The 22,593-nt window shown below is 28.3% G+C and overlaps 1 protein-coding gene across 2 annotated transcripts in view; it reads right to left on the reverse strand.

The window, feature by feature from the left end:
* Nucleotides 1–5,320: 5,320 nt before the first annotated feature.
* The window catches only part of LOC119607140, a 137,843-nt gene continuing 120,570 nt past the window's right edge, over nucleotides 5,321–22,593 (reverse strand). For both annotated transcript variants that reach the window (XM_037960933.1, XM_037960932.1), the window contains one exon: nucleotides 5,321–5,550. In XM_037960933.1, coding sequence (XP_037816861.1) covers nucleotides 5,524–5,550 — 27 coding nt within the window. In that variant the 3' untranslated portion in view covers nucleotides 5,321–5,523. The remainder of the gene's footprint in view (nucleotides 5,551–22,593) is intronic.

The raw sequence follows: 22,593 nt of genomic DNA on the forward strand, positions 1-22,593 counted from the left end.
TATTGTCATACGATTTTTTTTATATAGAAGTTGGGTTGAGTTAGTATTAGCAGCAGCTGCTCAAACTAACATTTATTTAAAGAAAGAAGTTGTACACAATATTAATTTGGTACTCCCAATATTCAATGAAATCCTTTATTCTTTTATATTTGTAACTAGTGTTTGCTGTTAAAGGATAGGGAAAGAATACGGTTGCTGCAGCAACTGCTGTTGCTGGCTGTAGCAAATGTTTGAATTAAATTGCAACTTAAAAAGAAATTACAAAAAAAAAAATCACACACAACAACAATGAGCAAAGTGTATAATATTTCTTTATAGTTGTCTGTTTGTACTTCAATTTCTTAAAAAGCTTTTGGTAACAATAGCAGCAAAAACAACTATAACGAATACTATAATATATGTAGTATGTGTGTGTATTATGTAAAAAAAAGAGCTACAAAAGGCGTGTTATCTTTTATAATACACTTTATGCTTGTATGCATGTAAGCTACAGTATCCTTTTTCTATTCTATTCTTTTATTTTAACAATTACAACTATAACAATAATGCAAAAATGAAGCAAATCTATATAGAAAATTCTCTTACAATAAAACAATTTCTTTTGTTTCGTTATATGTTAGATATTAAACAAAAATCTATAGCAAAAATGTATAAAAAATAACAAAGAATAGAAAGAAATACCCTGAAAATATGCAACAAATTTAATGTTTTTTATGTCTTTATTGCTGCTGTGTTATTTATTGTTTTTGTTGTTGTTGTTGCCTTGTAGATAAATATCGACTCTTAAAAGAATTATGCTTAAATATATAAGGGTATATTGTTGCAATTCTATTTGCACAAATAGATTTTGCTAGAGAAGAGAGTTAAGAAATACTACATGGTAAAATTTGTATGCAGGATATTTGATTTTTGTTTTTCTTTTGAACAAAATTTTGTATATTAAATATAAAAGGAAATAAATTGTTTGAATTTTTTTAACGGGATAATGCAAAAACTGTAAGAATTTCGTTATATGATTTTATGCAAAACACAGTTTTAAATTAACTATTGTTTTTGATTTAAAGCAAGTTTTGAAAACGAAGATTTTTTGATTTTTTAAGGAAATTATGAAGATTTCAAAAGAAGTGTAGTCACACACCAACACACATCAAAAAATAGGAAACTTCTCGAAAGCATGTCTGACAGAATTATTGAAGATTTGGATCCCGAAGATATCTGGGGTCTTCACAAAAATTTTGTAAGAGAGACGGATATGGGTTAATCGACTCCGCTATCTATAAGGATCCGAAATATATACTTTTTAGGCTCGGAAAATTATATTGTGGAAATTACAAACGGAATGACAAACTTATATATACCCTTCCTACGCCTCCCGGGGCACATAATCTGGTACTACGGGTGGCCAGCAGGACTTGTCCTGACTGGACAGTTGTTGGAGGTTCTTTTGGGATCCACGTAGTAGCTGTGGTTTAAACCCAAATTCGCGGGAAGAGTAAGTTGCGGTTAAAAGACGGTAAAATCTATATTTCGGGATAGGTTCGGTGCTGTTGCCGAATGACAATAGATAACCCACAGAGAAGTGTGGGACTAAGAGTTCGAAATGAGTTGGTGTTGATTGTATATGATACAGGATGAATGTAGGGGTATAAGTATACCTAGAGTGAGTCTGTCGTATGTTGTTCTCTTATGAGTGTGTCGGCTAAATGAGAAGTGTGCAGGGTTGAATAGTGATGGATGAAAGGTATCTTATGCAAGTGATGCCATTGAATTTTCCTTCCTTGTCCATGAATGTTCAGAGCAAACTCTATTCATACCAGATTAACCAAAGTGTGTCCTCTGTGAGTTAGAGCAAATTCTGTGAGTAAGTACTTCGGTCTACCGGTTACGTCTCTAGATGCTCTTGCCATACATCCCATTTGCTTGGTTGTAAACGGAAGTGATGTTTTTCCATCTCGAAAGTTAAGCAATGGAGTAGCAATGGCCAGAGATTACATAGCTCAAGTACTTGGGCAAAGTGTACGTATACTGGACCGGAAATTCCATATACGTAAATTGCCACCTACGTGTAAGAAACACAATGGGGCGGTGGTGAGTCGTCACAAAAGTTCACCGTAAAATAGGCCAACACAGCAGGTGTTCACGTAAAGCACTCGACTTCAATACCCTTCTGTCAAAGGTGAAGGGTTTAAAACAATTCACGTAAAGCACTCGACTTCAATACCCTTCTCTCAAAGGAGAAGGGTATAAAACAATCAGTGGGTCTTTTATTACAAAAGTTCAAAAAGTACCAATTGACGAACCAAAACGTACCAGAAGTTCACTCTTATAGATGTGTAATTATATTGCATAAAAATTAAAAAAAAATCCAGTTGAAGAACGAAAAAGTACCAAAAATCCTCTCCTAATTTTAAAAACGAATAAAAAACTTTAAAATTATTATGTTTTTTAATTTTTAAGATTTTTCCCCATCCCTTCATAAGTTCCTACACACAATTTTCCATCCCTGATTTCAGCATTAACAAAACAATAACAATATACAGCTTTCTACGTAACTTACTGTACTTGCTCTGTTTTTGTTTTTATAAACAAGCAAACTAAGTGCAAGAAACATACAGATGGACAGACAGACCGGTGGACATAGCTTAATAAACTCCACTATATATAAGGATTCAGAATATACATACAGGGTCGTAAAATTATATTCTCGAAATTACAAACGAAATGACAAACTTATATGTACCATTCTCACGAAGATGTAGGGTAGGTATAAAAAGAAAAATTCACTGTCTCGTATTTTAAATGGATAAATAAAATGCTCAACATTTAACTGGCTGGGATTAAACGATAAACATTATACAAATGTTATTTTTTCCGCTTTGTCTTGTGTAATTGTATGGCAGCATGTTGAAAAAATAAAATACAAATAAAAAAAAATTACACAGTCATAGACTGAATGTTGTTCTATAATTTATTGTTATTTGAGTTAATTATCATGTTGTTGTGCTGTTCAGTTGAATATCTATGTTACGATTTTATCCGGACATTAATCTATCTTATTAACGTTGTATTAATTACTTTTGTTGTTGTTGTTTGATATCATATCTACTGCTACGAACAATGTAAAGCAGAACAAAATTAAACTATAGGCTTTTGTTAAATACTATTTGTATTGCAAACATTTGAAAAAAAGTGCTAAAGAAAAATGTTCAAAACATTTACAACTAATAGTGAAAGTAGTAAACAAGTTTATTATTATTTTGTATTCATCATCAACAGCAGCAGCAATGGCAAACGTTTATCACTTTTGTGTCATGTCATGTATAAATGGACAAATCCAATTATACAACATTTAAAACGATAATGTCACAAAAATATATAGACAGACAAAAACACCCCTCAATCCACCCACACATTTAAATGCACACTATTTTACACCAATAAGGATGAGCTATAAAAAGTATATGGCAACATATACACATTAAGCCATTATTACCCAGTTACACATATGTATGTCTAAAAGGGGTATTTCTTTATAAACTAAACATTTAAAACAGTATTTGTTGTTTTATTTAAATATCTACAATTTGTCTCTTTTTCGATATGAAATACCCTTTATGAAATGTCAGTTTAATTCATTTTAGTTTTTTGTAAAGCTTAACCCGCATTTATAACACATTTAAATGTTAATACATGTTTTAATTACATTCAAATATACTATATAGAAATGTATTTTATTCTATTTATTTTTGTACAAAAAAAAAAAACACAAACAATTACTCACACACAGAAACAAATATTTACACATTTAAATGAATTTGTTTTAAAATGTGAAATCTCAAAATAAATAAATTTTTTTTCTCCAGTTATTTATAGAATCTGACAAGTTTGCACAAAATAACAAAAATATTTTTTAACTAGATTTGTATATTTAAAAGAGTTTAAGTGTTTTTATGTTGAATGACACTGTGCTACAAAATTTTATTGCTATTCCCTACACCACTTTAGTGGGTTTGTGCTGCTGTTTATAACGCATAATAATAATAGTACTATATCCAACGTAAAGTCTACCAAATTTGGTACATTATCTTCTATTATATCAGAGACGAAGACTACTGAAAATGGTTCTGATCGGTCCATTATTTCACCTAGCCCCCATACAACTGAACTCCCAAATAGGGCTTGTAAACCTTGTAATCAAACTACAGGTCGCAATTGGTATATTGGGTTTGTGCTGCTTTTTGTAACGCATAATAATACTAGTCCTATACCCAACGTAAAGTATACTAATCGGCTTAGAATCATTTTCTGAGTCGATTTAGATATGTCCGTCTGTCTGACCGTCTGTCTGTCCGTCTGTCTGTCTGACCGTCTGTCTGTCCATATGATTAATTAATTAATTGAACAACTTTCGTTGGACTAAATCATTTTTATGCATTGGATCATAAGGATACGACATTGTACATCGGTTTTATAGACCTTCAACAGAGCTTTCAAATAGAAACGAATTTGACCATTTTAAGTTTAACTCTTTCAAAAACATGAAATCGCTTGTAACTTCTTTAAAACTGAAAATTATTATTGTTTATTGCGATTACTCATATGTTTCTTCAAAATCGATATTTTTAGTCGAAAATTCTAAAATCACTTAAGTCGAGAATCTTAAATTTCCTTAGCATAATTAAAATTTGAAAATATGCTTTTTGTGCGACCATTTATATTTCCCTTAAAAAATTAAAGAAAACAATTTAAAACAATATTTTCCCTGTTATTATTCGCCTTGTGCTAGCGTGCCAATGTCAACAGCCATTATAAATGAAATTTAAATTACGTTAAAGAAAATTTCTAAAAAAAAGGAAATATCCACTTATTTTTCTTTACACTTTATACTTAAATTTACTTCATTCCTTTTTAATTTTTCTTTTTTTTCTTAAGACTTCTACTGTTAGAGGTCATTTGCAATCAATTGTGTTCTGAATTTAAGTGTATGGGTGTTTAAGACGCCTGAATTCTAGTTGATGTCTCACAACTATAGTCCACTAAATAGGAATAAAGAAAAAAGAAAACTGGGAATATATATTTTTCAACATTAGACCATAATAAATCTTAACACAGACAAAAACATTTATACACATACACACCACAAATTCCAAACAGACACGCACTAGATATATTCTAAGAAAACTTAGAAAATACTATAAAAATTCAAAAAATAGAAAATAAAAAGAAAAACTTGAAACTTGTATAAACTCGCTTTGTTAGAATGACAGCTCCTTAGGGATTGCTTTAACACTCATATCTCTACTTTAACTTCAATATGTTCCATTGTTTTTAACACTGTTTTCATGGCTAATGACTGTTGTGCTTAAAAACAACAGGCGTTGACGCATAAATTACAGAAAATATAAAGTAACCAAAAACTTCATTATGTATTTTGTTAAACAACAACAACAACTTTAGTTGTTGTCTTAGTGTTTGTTTATAGTTTTAACTCCTCTTATTTCACCGCCTCCTTTAGCTGCAATACTACTTATATGAAAAGTGTTTACTTACCTAAAAAGAGAAAAAAAAGAAAAGAAACGTTGGAAAAGAAATGAATTATTAATTTGTTTATATAAATGTTAAAATTATAGTATAAATCAAATAAAACGAAAGTTTTGCTATAAAAAAGAAATAAAGAAAAACTAACAGACATTCTCAATACAAAAATAGAAAACTTAAAAGAAATTTGTAAAAATTATTTTACTTCCAGTTACTGCAAAAATCAATTTTAAGTTGGAAAAAAGCCACTAAAACATTAATCAATTGTTTATAATTTCTGATTGTTAGAAACTGACTAACAGCTCAAGGTTGTTTTGCTATTAATAGTTTTATTACATGCAATTTTTTTAAACTATTTATACCCTACAGCTTTGCTCTAAAATATAGGTACATTCAGCACCCATAAAACTGTATAACAATTGCATCAAGTTAATGTTTTGAGTCGCCTGCTTGTGAAAAATATATGTTCCTAAAAGTTGATTATGTTTAAAATAACATAATTTACTAAGTCATTGCTTCAGACTTTAAACTAAAGGCCTAAAAATATGCTTTATTTTTGGGAAAATGTTAAACATTTTAAAACAAGTTCTAGGAATATTCGCGAAACAAGAATATACATAAGGTTCATAATAAATAATTAATCACATTGATCAATGATGTCTAAGGTACTTTGATGTCTTTTCATTTGCAACTTTAATTTACTACCTTTTTAAATTACTCAACAATTTCGATATTGAGAAACTATTTTATAATAACTCCATAATTAAAAAATATAATTTAAAAAAATCTTATTTTTCGTTGAATTATAAAACTACCCCCATTGTTATAAAACTCTTTGACCAAATTAAATAATATTTCATTAAAACAAGCTCACACATACACATACCATCATTATTTTATTCATTGAAAATGATTTAATTTTAGTAGCATATATGTGCGTTTATACATATGTATAAACATGTTTATTTAATAATAAATTGTAGAATGTATGTACTTATGTGTACATTAAATATAATTATCTACTTTGTACAAAAAATAATGGATTTATAATAATTTATTTCAACGCTCACACACACAGCAACGCATTTATATTGAATGTAATTATGACACTATAGCTTTATAACTTTATTTAGTTGCCTACAGCGCGTATGAGTGTTTGTTGGCATGTTGTGTTATATTTTTTTATTAATCATACGCTACAATAAAGAATTTTCAAACAATTCGCTTGAACGATGACAACAATTTTATAAATTGTACAAAAATATTTGATTGGCCACAAAATTTGCATTCGGTTGTTGATTTTCAACAAAATGTTGCAACAACATTTGCTGTGTGGTTAAATCGAAAAAAGTCAATTTTTTTCCATTTCACATCAACCACAAAAAAAAATTATTTTATTGATCTTCATTGATGTTTAAGTAAACAATTTAAAGTTTTAGCAAAAATTTACACTTTAAGTGAAGTGTTAGTTTTTAATGACAAATTGTAATTTCAAAAAAAATATTAATTATTACTAACTTACCAACTTTCTAACTTACTATTTTACTAACTTACTAACTTACTAACTCACTAACTTACTAACTTACTAACTTAATAACTTACTAACTTACTAACTCACTAACTTACTAACTTTCTAACTTACTGAATTACTAACTTACTTAGTTGAAATTTCCTAAAGCTAGGCCATATGTTCCATGTATAAGAATTTCACAAAAACACTCTTCACGTTCCCCGAAAAACATGTAACCTTTATAAACCTAGTCAGTGCAAAGGATCTTAAATTTATCGATTACAACCACATTATTAAAATTTAAAAACAAAAGCCATTTAGCAATTATTGCAAACAACTTAATAAAACAGTTTCGTAGAAAAAATTTCCCATCGCATTTAGTTTATTTTTATTCCTGAAAAAATCTCAACCGCACTAAACATTACGCCACTCATTTTGTGGTACTCAGAAGTGTAAAAACAAACGATGTGATATGAACGGCAGTAGGAATTATGTTGCAATATCTCTGAAGTCCTTAATGATGGTCATAATCCTATTTGGACTAGTACTGACAGAATAGTCTGATAGACCACAGTGTCCGTTATACAACCAACACTAAAATATTGAAAAATTACTACTCCGGCTACACTAACTATATTTAAACGTTTATTCTTAAATTGCTATTATGAGTTGGTCAATTAAAGTGATGCACACTATCGCCTGACTACCATAAATGTTAACACAAATATTAAGCAGTGTATACATGTATGTGAGTATGTAATTGCTACAATTTAAATGACCATATTTGTAGGCAGGCAGGAGTATAAAACTTGGCCCATAATTATCATAAAAATGTTTTTCTAAATGGTCATAAATATGTATACAAACATGAGTTTGTGTGTCTGTCTTTCTGTTAAGTGTAAACGTTTAATGGGGTGTGTATTAAAGATTGAATTTGACATAAAAAGAGGAAACATATAAACATTAAGTGTGTTTGTATTTGTGAAAATATGTGGGAGTAAGAATTTTGTGTATGTGCCGAAAATATTTATTTAGTTAATGATTAGTTTAATACTTGTATATATTGCACTAATAAATGACAAATAAAGCGACAAGAATTTCTTTTACATTTCTCTAAGGAAACATACAAATTCTTAACGCTACACACTCTCATATACATTGGCGTTGAAAGAGATTTAACATTTCATTTAAGGCTTTATATGAGAGGAAAACATAAATTTAATTTACCATCACTAAAACATAGAAGGTTTAAGTTTTGCTCTGCTCTTTTTCCTCATTTTCTTGCTCACAACTGAGTGAGTTTCTTATTATTAAACATGTGAGTATATTAGGGTGGTGTTCACCATGAACCATTTACCAATATAAAAAGAAACATTTTTCTAACGATACTTTCTGAGTTAGTCTTTTATTGGATCTCAAGTTGTCAGTCTGAAAGGCAAACTATATCTTCAACTTTTTATTTTATATTGAACCCCTCTAATAGTTAGTTTATGTTAGTGTAAGTATTTATAAGGATGCGGATGTTTGTGAGTAAGTATGTGTGTGTGTCAAAATTTAATATATGAGAAATGTATATATTTAGCAAATATATGTATGTATATATGAGTGAGTGTGTACTATAAGTGTTTGTGTGTATTTCATAATATGTCTGTATAATATTTAAACCTTTATGAAAAATGAATTATTTTCTCTGTAGTATTTTATTTAGAAGTATTAAAACAAGGTCGTCTTTCTTCATTGCACTTTTTCACAAGTGTTTTTATAAACACATACATATACACAAATGTCACTAAAATATTAATGTTCATATGTAAGGATATGTATGTGTGTGTATGGTTGTTTTTTGTATTATTTTTATAAGCTTAAAATTTCATTCATTGTAACTAGATACTTATAATTTGTAATGCCTTGAACTGTATATATATACAGAAGCCAAAAACCAGGCTAAAAACCATAATAAACTAAATTCAACTATACTTAAACGCACACGAATATACTTTCTCGTATTATACAAATACTCACACTTACAATCATATTTCTCACATACACTTATGTAAACGTCCTTTTACAGTAAAAGTAAAAAATAAAACCTTGACAGTTGCAATGATAATTTTATATCCACTTATTTCCTATTCTACTCTCGCTGTAGATCTGTGCAGATGGGGATGGAAAAGTATGAAAAAGTCATGATGATGATGACAAAGAAAATGACAAAGACATGGCAACAGCTCTAGAAATAGCATGATTTTCGTTTTTAAACCCTTTAACAATAATATTTTAAACTGCAAAGAGCTTTAATTTCATAGAATTTAACTTTCCAGTAATTTTGTTTATTTGTGGGGATTTAAAAATATTTTTTCTTAAAAAGCTTCCACTATTTTATGCTGGTAATAATAAATTTCACAAAAATTCGATTCACGATCTGTAGGGGAAAGTAAATTGTTGTCGAATTCCAATGCTCAGTCATACACTATATATTCATTAATATAGCCATTTGAGCTTTAATTTTGTCAATTAAACTCTATTAAAAAGCAGTTTATAATTTTACTTCAATTAACTTTCGTTGCTATTTCTCTTCATAAACTCTCTTAAATCGAAAATAATTGTTCTTTAATTTATCACTATAGACCTAGTCGTTGTTAATGCTTGAAATTTAACACAATAATATTCCATACCATAAACATAATTTCAAAATAATCGACAAATTTTGGACGTGACACCTGACAATTACATTAAAAGCAAATTGTCAGTTATTGTGAAGAACAAAAACAAGAAAAACAGAATATAGCAGCTGTGCCAAAAACGTAGCAGACCAAATTTAACAGAACGAAGCATATGGTAGTGTTAGCAGATTTGGTCTAGGTAGTGATTGTAGGCTAAAAACAACAACCTCACCAAGAAGGTGTTAAAATGGAAAAACGTAAAGCTTAGGTTAAATGCCTGTCATTTTATCATACGTGTTCTTAAACACAGAATGACAAAAAAAAGAAGAAATGTTGCAAAACCGAAAAATATTTACAACTAAAAATAGCAAAAAAAAAAGCAGAACATTTAAAAAGGGGCGGAGTGAACAGGACTTGGGATAAATACAAATTTACAGCAGCTGAATTATAAATACAATCTGCCATCCTAAATACAGAAATGTAACAAACAACAACGACAACATATAACATAAATTTATACCACTATGACATGTCTTGCATGTCAATGTAATGATGACAGTTATGGTTTAACATATGAATACTCACACAAACTTATAACACATACACACACATAATTCTGCAGATAAACATTTTCCAGATACACATTTCTATGTAACATATTAAAATATTTATGCCTCAAGTGGCTTACAAGAGTAGTGCATGAAAAATCTTATCACATTTTCAGGAAATAACCAGCATTTTGTACATATTTTAACAACAACAACAAAAACAACAACAGCAAATACCCACAAAAGGTACAACATGCTGCATATGTTGCCTCAAAACTACATCTTTAAATGTGTGGTTTTCTTTCAGTAGTGTAATAGACAAATATATACAATTGCACAGAAAACTAGGTGTGAACTTTTATCAATCTAAACTTTTCTGGATCACTTTGTGTTACCATACTCCTGTACATGTCTAGCCTCAAGTATAGATGCTGGATAAAACCCCTTAGTTGTGGAAAACTGGACCTTGTATGCCATGGGAGCTTTAGAGGAAGACCTTAACTCTTTTTCTCTTCATTACCCAAAAGTTTTAAAGTTTTGACTGGGATCTAAGTATTTGGCAATTCATGTGCAGGAACTTCCTTTTCAGACTCAAGGCCTTGTTGTCCATATATTTTCATCTGAATAATGACTTTCTATTAACATAAATTTTTAGTTTTTTCCATCAACTATTTTTATATCCATATATGTATAGACGTTACACTGTGAGCCATCCTGCCTACTTGCCTCTCTATTTGTTCATTTGTCTGTTTGACTGTCTATCTACCAGGTCTTAAATACATGAGACTTACAAATGAGTTCGTTTTCTACTACACTTATTCCCACTTTATGCTGCATTCTTGTCAATGTATGTATATTAAAGTGACACATACTAGCGGAAGATGGGGAGTGAGTTGGTTGTTAGGGCATTAAGGTAAGTGGCCATAGTGGTGGCTGGATAGAGAAAGAGAGAGGTCGTGTTAAAGTGAGATAATGGAGATACGACACATGCATGTTACCAAATGGCAACATCTATAAATTATATAATCTCTGCCTCAACATACACGAACAGTGGGTGACAAAAACAGGGACGACCAAAAAATAAATAGCTCTCAAAATTGCTTCAGCTTCTGAGAAACAAATTAAAAACAAATTCAGTTTTATTATTAACATACAACTACGATAAGTGTCTAAATATTCAGCTTCAATTATATAAGTTGAATTTGTATTTTAACACTCACTGTATATAAATATGTTTATATTATTACCGACACTCAATTCTAGATGAAGGCAATGATTTATTTAGTTAATCACTTACTAAAAGTTACAACATACTTTCCCATACTTAAGATAAACTCATGTTGTCATTTGAAGGCAAAACATTTTTTTGGTTTTGTGAAAATATTTTATAAATAAAATACAAGATTAAAAAGTTAAATCTTTAAGTCAATACACATTAATAAAAATTTACATAAAAAAAAAACAAAAATCCTTCGACAAAACTTTAAAAACACTTAACACAACAGAAGAACGTTCAATTTGATAGAACAGCTCAAAACTTAATAAATATCCTGTTTCTGTGATTGATCAATTTGCACAAAGGATTACAGTTTTTGGCCTTAAAATATTATTTATAAAAATGTGGTAATTCGTTGCCAGTTGCCTGTGATTCACAGATATACATATGTATGTATGTGAGTGTATGTGAAGGGGTTTTTTGTTAAACATGACGTATGATTGATATTGATGAACATGTACATATTTCGTATCACTCATACGTCTGTTGGAAATACATTTTTAATGTCGCATTGTTTTTTGGTTACTTTTTTACTTTTCAATATTTTTTGCAAAATTTTTTTTATTAAAGATTGATGGACACAATTGACACAACTCTTCACAACTCTTTTGTGAAATATTTATTTGTATTTTTTTTTAACCAAATATTTGTTGACCATGGCAATGTGGTTTTGTTAACAAAACGTTTTTAAAAGTAAAAGGTTTTAAAATAATTAATAATATTGTAGGTTTTTATTTTGTAACATATAAAGCGGTATTGGAGTTTCAATATCGTTAAAGATTTCTTTTGAGATTATGAAATCATATTAAGAGTTATCTAACTGTAAGAAGAAAAGTTGTATAAAAAAGTAAAATTTCTTGAAATTTTTAATTGTTTATGAATCTGTCAATAAATAGTTATTATGGTGTTAAAACTGTTACTTAAATCTCTTATTGATTATAGAACAAAATTGTGCTCAGTTTGAAGCAAAATACAATTTAAATATTTCCTTTTTAGTTTTCCATTTTTTTATTTTCATTATGTAACTATCACCCACATAATCAAAAAGCTATTTTTAGCATTATTACGTCTATAACTTAACTATACTTCACACATTTAAATGTTTGTTTAACTAGTGCTACAGTGCGTATAATGATTATGTGTTAAAGAATTTCAAAAAATATCACTCATACGCCTCATACTAACACATAAGAGTAGAAAATAAAACAAGCAAACAAAATCCAAGAAAATATTCACTTAATTCCATTTAGCATTGATTTTTTTTTTTGTATCTTCTCTATTAGATTGTTTAACATTTGCATTATCTATAGCTTTCTATCTATCATTTCATCTATTTAGTATTTATTGTATAAGAAAACAAATGTAGTCAACATTGTAGATTGTTAAATGCCATGTAAATACGTATTTGATTTGTATATACAAAAAAATGAAAGCAAAAAATTACATACATATATAAAAATAGAAAACAAAAGAATCACCAACTATTTGCTTTTCAATTTAAGCCAATAATCTATAATACAGACATGTTTATTTGCTTTTATCTGTTTTTATGCAATGTAAATATATTTACATTTACACACAATATAATGTAAATGTAAATGTGTGTTACTATTTACCAAAAGCTTTATTACAATTTATTGTAATAAATAAAGTAGAAAACAAATGTTGAATATATTAAATATTGAAATAATCTAAATTGTTTACTTACATACATACACATCTACTATAATTGAAGTTGTTTAATAAATACCTATATGTATACTAAACTAATACGTGTAGAAAGGTAATGTTTTGTGGTTTTAGAGAAATTTCTAAAAATTGCCAAAAAAAAATTTAAAATTATTTTAAAATATTTATGTATATGGAAGTATGTCAAATAAAATTAATATTAAAAATATTATAACTATGACCAAAGTTTAAAGATTTTAAACTTCTATAGTCCGTGTCAAATATCAGCAAATTTTCATAAATCAACATAAAATATTTCTGTATTTTTAAAGTCAACAGTATTGAAAAGACCAAAAAAAATGTATTAACTTATATTCCTGGATTACATATATATTTACCATCTATCTTCTCTACATACGTTCATGTAAATCAAAATACTGTAACATTTCTTTTATCATTTCTGTCATGTAGCATGACCAGCATGTTAGAGAATTTATTTAAAAGTTTTTCTATGAAAAAAAAAAAAACGAATCATATAAAAGAGATGGACAAACCATGAAAAAATTGATTAAATAGCAAAATTGTTCTTTGAAATCAATATTATTATATATGCAAGGCTCCTACATAAAACAGACATGCTATGTAAGTAAATAAGTTGGTAAGTTGGATGGTGAATTTAAATCTTAATAGATTAGAAATTTTACTTTTGCCTTCAAAACTAATAGAAACTTTAGAAAACTGATAATTTTAAATGTTTAAAACAGCAGAATGTGGTTATTTATGAATATAAATGCGGATATGCGAAAATTATGCAAAAATTGCTTTTTCATCTCAAAACTATTTGTTCAAAAAAATTTTTTCTTTTATTATAAATTTGTTTATTTATTATGAAACTGGTTTTTCAACAAAAATTTGATGCTTTACAAAAAAATTGTCAACAAAACTATTTTCCATGAAAAATAGCAAATTCATCAAAATATAGTTTTTCAGCAAAAACTTGCTTAAAATTTAAATTTTATTTTTTAACAAAACAACTGTTTTTAGATATGTTCATCAAAATTTTTATGATTAAAAAACTATACTTTCATCAGAAATATTCTTTCATTAATATTTTTCATCATGAAATATTTGAATAGTTTTTTTTTTTTTTAATCAAAAATCTCTTTTTAATTAACAACCGTTGTGATAGCCTTCGTGAGAAGGTTATAGCGAGTTTGACCTCATATTTTTAATATTTGTTACTACATTTCTGACCCTATAAAGTAAATTCATTCTGGTTTCTTACACAACTTAGATAGCGAAGACGATTAAGGCATGTTCGCCTGTATCTTTGTATAAATCTTAAGTTCCTAGGTACCAGGGATCTAGATTATTTATATATAATATACATATAATTACATCTACATACTCTCGAGAAGTTTGGTAGTAAAAATCAGAAAAATTGGTAAAAAAAAAAAAAACCAATTAATTATTGACTTCAAGTCATTTTTAGAAGGAGACTTGATATGGAGAGTAAAGTCGTAAGTGGTGCCATCATAACATAATTAGGGAGAGGGTATCATTTAGATTAATATAAAACTAAGTTTTGCCGAGTTTTGTAGATATACTAGAATATTGATATAATTTCTGAGCTCAAAAGCCTTATTTGGAGGATTTCAACCATTTGCAATAGGATTCGTCCATGGATGAAAATCAAGCGAAGACTATGTGCAAATTTTCGTAAAATTATCATTAAAATTGCAACCTTTAGAGTTAGACAGACGGACATAACTCAATTGCCTCAGAAAGTGATTCTCAGCCCTATTCGGGGGATCTGGTTGTATAGGGGCTAGGTGAAATAATAGACCGAATTTCAACCATTTCCAATAGACTTTGTATTTGGATAAAAATCAAGCGAAGACTATAAGCAAAATGTCGTAAAATTATCATTAAAATTGCAACCTTTAGAGTGCTCACAAGCTTTATATGGACACACAGACGGACAGACGCAGGGACGGACGGACATAACTCAATTGACACAGAAAGTGATTCTGAGCTCGTAAATTGTTTTATTAAAAGTAAAACCTATTATCAAAAGAAAAACAATTTTTTTAGATTACATATCAAATTATCATGAAAATTGCCACCTGAAGCGTGTACACAAGGTTTATAGGACACAACGACGGACAGACACAGGGACGGACGGACATAGCTCAAATGAATGGAATGTGATTCTGAGCTCGAAAATTGTTTTTATTTGGATATAACCAAACTATTAGGTAGTTATCAAAAGAAAAACAATTTTTTTAGATTAGAGATCAAATTATCATGAAAATTGCCAACTAAAGCGTGCGCACAAGGTTTATATGGACACTGGGGCTGGAAGGACATAGCTTAATTGACTCAGAAAGTGATTCTGAGCTCGAGAAATATTTTTCATTTGGATAAAACTAAACTCTTATCATAATTTAAAATAAAACCTATTCTCCAGAAAAACAAATTTTCAAGAATTTTTGGAAAAGTTATGCAAAATTCAAATTATTATAATAACGTTTTTGTCACCTATTTATATGTATTTATTAAAAATAATTCTCTTTCCCTCCCATCACAAAAAATTGCCAATGTAATGTAATGTTACAAAAATCCACAAAAATAATATTTTTTTTTTTTTTTTTTGTGCTGATTTTTCAAACATGACCATACAAAAAATAAATGGAAAAATACCATTTCAAATAGAAAACCGCAAATCATTATTTTAATAATAAAAATAGAATTTATTTTATAGTTAAACCCAACAACAGTTAATACAACAAGTTTAGTATAATAATGTTTGTAATGCAGCAGAAAATTCTGGTTTAAATTTGGGAGACTACATATCGAAAAAAATAAAAACTAGATCACAAGCAAAAAAGAAAGATTTTCTTAAAAATCGTAACATTAAGTTAAAAAAAATTGTTTAAGTTTAAACTATAATTACTTTTTCATTTACTTGAAATTTTCTTATTTAAATTTTGCTACATATAAATTGTTTTTGCTGTATACAGACATATTTTACAACTCTAAAGTATTTGGGTTGTAATCAAGAAAACTGCCAAAAATCCCTCTTCTCTATGTTGCACATAAAAAGCAAGTCATATTTTTGTGATTAAATGGATTTTCTACCAAAATATCTTTCACTCATATTTTATTGTGTAATTTTTAATTTTAATATAATTGTTTTCATTTTTTTTTCACTATTTTGCAACAGCAAGATTCAAGTGGCTGTCAAGTTTTATTTTTAATCGTTGCTATCTTTTTAATTCCCCCTAATTGCCCCTTATCCTTACATCAAATGACAGCAGGTGGCAGAATTTTACTTCTTGAATTGTGCTACATTTTGTTGAATTTGTTGCTTAATGACACTGCTGTAGTTAAAAGCAAAAAACAAAAAAAAAAAAGAAACAAGTGAATTATTAACAAAATTCTAAAGCATTTTGTCTTGTCATTCATTTTAAGTGATTACAAAATACATGTTCGCTTAGAAACCAACAGCACCAAAGTGTAATAGAAAAGGATTGACAGGAGGAGTGTTTTGTAATTATAGTCTTTAACATAGTAAGTGATAAGAATTATTATGCAAAACTCATCATCCAATTGGTTGCCATTACTGTAGAAGTAAAATCGTTGTACATTACCAATTAAATATACTTGTGTCAGCTATATATGTACATAAATATATGTACACAATGACCATAACTTGATTATACTCCATTTATAGTAAGCATTTCCAATCATAAGTTACTCCTTTCTAAAAAAATTTCTATAAAATATTTTAAAATGTCTATCCAAGTGTTAAAAACACCTAAAATTAAATTGAACATAAAAAGCCTTAAATTAAAACTTACAACACTTTTATTTATTTAACTCTTTCATTTATGTCTCAAATTGTTGTCTTCTACCTGGTTTAAAAACAATAAATTATTTATGCCTACAGAACAATCATGTTATGTTTACATTTTTTTATATTATCTTTAAAAATTGTACAACATATACTCCAAAGAAGTGTTTGAAATTTTATAGAAAGAGTATTTTAATTTTTAGGCCAACAAAACAGACAGAACATAAGAAAAGGCTGTTGTCAAATGAAATTTTGTTATAAGACTACAACTTTTGTCAAAACTATAGATCATTATATAGTCAAGGCTATAGATCATTCTAAAGTCAAGACTATAGATCAGTCTAAAGTCAACGCTATTGATAATTTTATAGTCAAGGCTATAGATCATTCTATAGTCAAAATTATATATCTTACTATAGTGAAGACTAGAGATATTTCTATAGTCAAGACTATAGATATTTCTTCAGTCAAAACTATAGATCAGTCGAAAGTCAAGACTATAGATCTTTCTTTGGTCAAGACTATAGATCATTATATAGGCAAGACTATATATCTTTCTTTGCTCAAGACTAAAGATCAAGACTATAGATCATTCTATAGTCAAGACTATATATCTTTCTATAGTGAAGACTATATATCTTTCTATAGTGAAGACTATAGATCTTTCTATAGTCAAAACTATAGATCAGTCTAAAGTCAAGACAAGATCATTCTATAGTCAAGACTAGAGATCTTTCTATGGTCAAGACTATAGATCAGTCAAAAGTCAAGACTATAGATCATTCTATAGTCAAGACTAGAGATCTTTCTATATTCAAGACTGGAGTACTTTATATAATCAATACTATATATCTTACTATAGTTAAAACTATAGATCTTTCTATAGTTAAAATTACAGAGCTTTCTACAGGCAAGACTATAGATCAGTCCATAGTTAAGGCTAGGATATAGTCAAGAATGTAGATCATATTACATTATTGAGAACTATAGATTTGGCTACAGTCATGACGCTATAGATCATTCTTCAGATTAGACTGTAGAACAGTCTAAAGTAAAGAATATCTATCAGTCTATATTCAAGAATATAGATGAGTCTATAATCATAACTACATATAATTCTATGTATTTTCAATACTATAGATCATTCAAGACTATAGATCAGTCTTTAGTCAAGATTAGTAGATAGTAAAAACTATAGATAAGCATCAGTATATAGTCTTGACGTTAGAACAGTCTACAGTCAAGACTATAGACCAGCAAGTCCGTAAAATGTTTTCGTGTGATATCTTTATTATAGTTGTAACATGGCAAGTTTATTTAAGATAAGTTACACAAATATGGCAATAACAAATACTTTAGTTTCGATACTGACATACAAGATGTGTAAACAAATTCATATACATTCATACAAACAATATATGCAAAAAAATTCACACTATCTACCGACACATTCATGTAAGTATATCCCAACAAACATATAGGTTGAGCCTTAAATTAAATTAATTCAAATTTAAATCACCTGATAACACTGTAAACTAAATTCTAACTTTTCAAATTACATAATTATATATGAACATAACGTAAAATGCAAACTTAAAGATTTAAATAAAAATTTGAGAAATGTTTAATTTTGAGTTTTGTTGGGTATAGTGAAAACGATGTTGTTGTGTTGCCATAATAACTTAAGTATTTTTTTACACATACATACACTGTCTTTCAAGTATACTTTTAAACACTTAAGTAAACATGCTAGAATATTGTTAAGACTTTGGCATTTGATTACAAGTGTCATGTATCACCAAAAAATCTTATGAAAGTAGAAAGAGAATATGTATAGAAAACTATAGAAAAACAAACAAGAAGGACCGACAGGAACTATACAAAAAGAAATTCTAGAAAAAATTAAACAACACCAACATGTTGTAATAAAATTAAATACATTTTCCAAAGTATTTTCATGTGACAACAAAGGAGCTTTTGCTGTCAACGTAGCAAAAATATGTATTCTAAAGATAGCTTAGAATGCAAATGTTTGCTACAAAATCCATGCTGATATATTAGCTATTGAAAAAAAATGTAAAAAAATTTTAAATTTTATGTGTAAGAGTTACATTATAAGTAAAAATATATTATAGAGCATAAAGAGCCTATTTAAAGTAACTTAAAGCAGTCAAAAACACATCATAAAATATTGTGGCCTTTTTTGAAACCAACTTGACCTTCGTTTTTAAAATATTAAAACTACAATTGCACCCTCTGCAACATCACTCATTTATACATACTGATATTTTTTGGTGGACTCTTTGTCAATGTTCAAATCACAAACACAGATGTAAAAGCAAACATGCCCTACTGCATGTTTGCTCTGTGTACTTATTTGTGACTCTAGCAAATGTATAAAGTTGGTCGTCACACATATAGCTGCAGGTGCTTGAGATTTATTTTGTTCACTTGAACACAGCTAAAAAAGGCAATGAAACCAAGTGAATGATGCTTTCTAAAGCTTTTTTTGTTAGCTTTTTTATTACGCCCCAAACAAAAAGGTCACTACTATTTTAAGTAACTTTTGCCAGCTTCAAAAAAAACTCATAAATTACAAAATTGTATAAATAGCCTAAAAGCCTGCTCTAAATTTTGCTTTAATATTTATTAAATATTATTAAATAGGGGAGTTATAGTGGTAGTTTTTTTATTTAGTTTATAACTTATTAGAATAAAACAACCTTACTGCTTTTTCCTTTAATTATTTTTATAGAAAAACTTTTGATTAATATTAATTATTGATTATATATTTAACAACCTATATCGTAATTCATATTTAACTTGTAATTGCAAATTACGTTTTATTTCAAAATCATTGAGGTAAATATTTTCATTACAATTTTTCTCCCTTTTTTTCTCTCTTCCTCTTTAGGAATTTTTTTGCAATTTTTCCTACTTTTTTTTATTATTTTGCAACTCATTAAAGAGAAAACCAATCAATCGTTGCAACAAATAAAAATAAAATGTATATAAACACTAGCAACAAAAACTCTTATAAAAGAATTAAAACAAACAACCATAAAATTGAAAACAAAAAAAAAAGAACGAGAAAAACCACAATGATGCCAAATAGTTTTACAGCACAGACAAATATAACTAAAACTGTGTTATAATCCAGCAGTTTTAAGAGGGTATCAAAAGCTTGGTAGAGTCGAATTTTTCATTCGACAAACTTGTCTTCATTGAGACAAACGCCCCAAACTGCTGGGTATTTAAATACAAAATTCAAACATAAATAAAATAAAAAAAAGGAAACAGAATCGATATGCAACAATGCTTTTCAATGATTTCGTAAAAACAATCAATCCACCAACTCATAAGCATACAAAAACTCGCACATATACACATACATACATACATGTTTGTTCACATCCTATTGTTGCCTATACATACAAATCATTTAATGGCTGCCACACACAATAATACTTGCACATATATACATGTATGTATGTAAGTGTGGCATGGTTTATAGGAAAAAATGTTAAACTCTAGTTTTTAATTAAAGAGCCACTTGTTGTTTAACTTTAATTATAATTGTTATGGCAAAAGAACATTCCATATAAAATAGAACAATAGACTTTAATATAATTCAGGATAAAAGCTAAATTTTATGGAATTTATATCAAAAAATTTTATAATATTAAAATAGAGTAAAAACTCCCCACACCACTATAGTGGAGAGAGTATTATGCGTTTGTGCCGATGTTTGTGACACGCAAATATATATAGAATCAGAATCACTTTCTAAGTCGATTTAGCTATGTCTGTCTGTCTTTCTGTCGTCTGTCTGTCTGTATGTCTGTCTGTCTGTCTGTCTGTCTGTCTGTCTGTCTGTCTGTCTGTCTGTCTGTCTGTCTGTCTGTCTGTCTGTCTGTCTGTCTGTCTGTCTGTCTGTCTATCTGTCTGCTGTCTTTCTGTCTGTCTGTGTCCGTACATGAAAACGATAATAAGGACGAAACATATTGAAAATGGTTAAAATCGGTCCATTATTTCGTATAGCCCCATTACAACCGTACCCTACGAATCGGGCTTTTGAGCTCTTAATTATGTTAAATGTTCTTGTATCACTTCAAAAATTGGAAAAACTTAATATTATATAAGTCTTAATGATACTGCTGATTTTAGTAATGATCGGGACTCATTTACGCTATCCCCCATATAGAGTCCCCTTCAGAAAATGACTTTATGGCCAAAATTCACGTATAAACACAAATAACAATACCAAAATGAAATTAAATATTATTAAAAAAATAATCAAAATTTTTAACAAAATCACTGCTGTTGGGTATCATATAGTCGGCCATCTGTTTTATTGCTGTTGAAAGAATTTAGAAACTTCTATATTACAAAAGGCTTTGGATCAAAATTACTCTCCATAGGTTCTCTTCTTAATGTTCTTTCTTATAAACAAACTAACGATTTTTGTTAAACTTTTGGAAAGATCAAAAGTGCTAGAGTCAAAAAATTAGAAATATGCAACAAGTGAGTTTCCACCAAAAAAAGGAACAAAATTCTTGAAATTATGGGCGTTAGGTCCAACCATAAATACAATTTTTCTTGTTAAAAAGCATAGCTTTACAATATTTTCCAGAATAAATGATTGCTCAATTTCTCAAGTTTTTGGTCATCATTATCTAATATATATACATATGTATATGTAGGTGTCAATAAACCATCAATATAATATTAGTTTTAATTACAAAAAATTCTAGGAAACTGATGAAGTTATCATTATAGGAAGCCATATGTTACTAAGCGTACAGCCCAGCTAAGGGAATTATAAACAAATTTCAAATATTTACTTTTAGATTTTACTCAAATTTTGCCTCACAGACTTAATTTAAATCTATTTTAAAATAAACATTTTTATAGTCCTCTTCATACAAATTTCCCAAAAAATGTTATTAAGTTTGTTTAATTTATAAGGCTTAAAATTGGTCGTCTGTCTATTTTTGTTAGAAATAAAAATAGAACTTAATCCTAATGAAAGTATTTAAGTCAATCATCTACACTTTACCCTTCTCTGCTGCATATTTAAATACTTGACAACAACATATCGGCAACAAAAAGACTTGTTCACAATATTGTTGTACTCAAAGGAAGAAAAAATATTGAAAATCTGCTTAAATATTTAGCAGTTTATAAATGCACTACACAAGTCGATAAAACTGAAGAAGAATTAAAACAAACAAAACAGTTGCAATTGTCCCAACACTCTCTTTTAACCACTGCAAAAAAAAGAGACAACAATTGAAAAGAACAAAAAAAAAACTCTTATAATGATGAACAGTGGTGTTTGGTAAACAAATTCCAAAATAAATAAATAAATATTTTTCATTTATATTAAACACAAATCTTAAAGTATTTTTAATTTAAAATCATTTAAAGTATTCCTTTCTTGATATTTTCTAACTTTAAGTGTTTGCTTAACAGGGAATTTCCAACCACTGTACTAAGCAAATTTTTCACTTTCAAACAATTGTGTTGGAAAA

This window comes from Lucilia sericata, unplaced genomic scaffold (assembly GCF_015586225.1).
Source record: "Lucilia sericata isolate MDLA Ls3-8-SP2 unplaced genomic scaffold, ASM1558622v1 Contig000660F_arrow, whole genome shotgun sequence".
NCBI classification, from domain to species: domain Eukaryota; kingdom Metazoa; phylum Arthropoda; class Insecta; order Diptera; family Calliphoridae; genus Lucilia; species Lucilia sericata.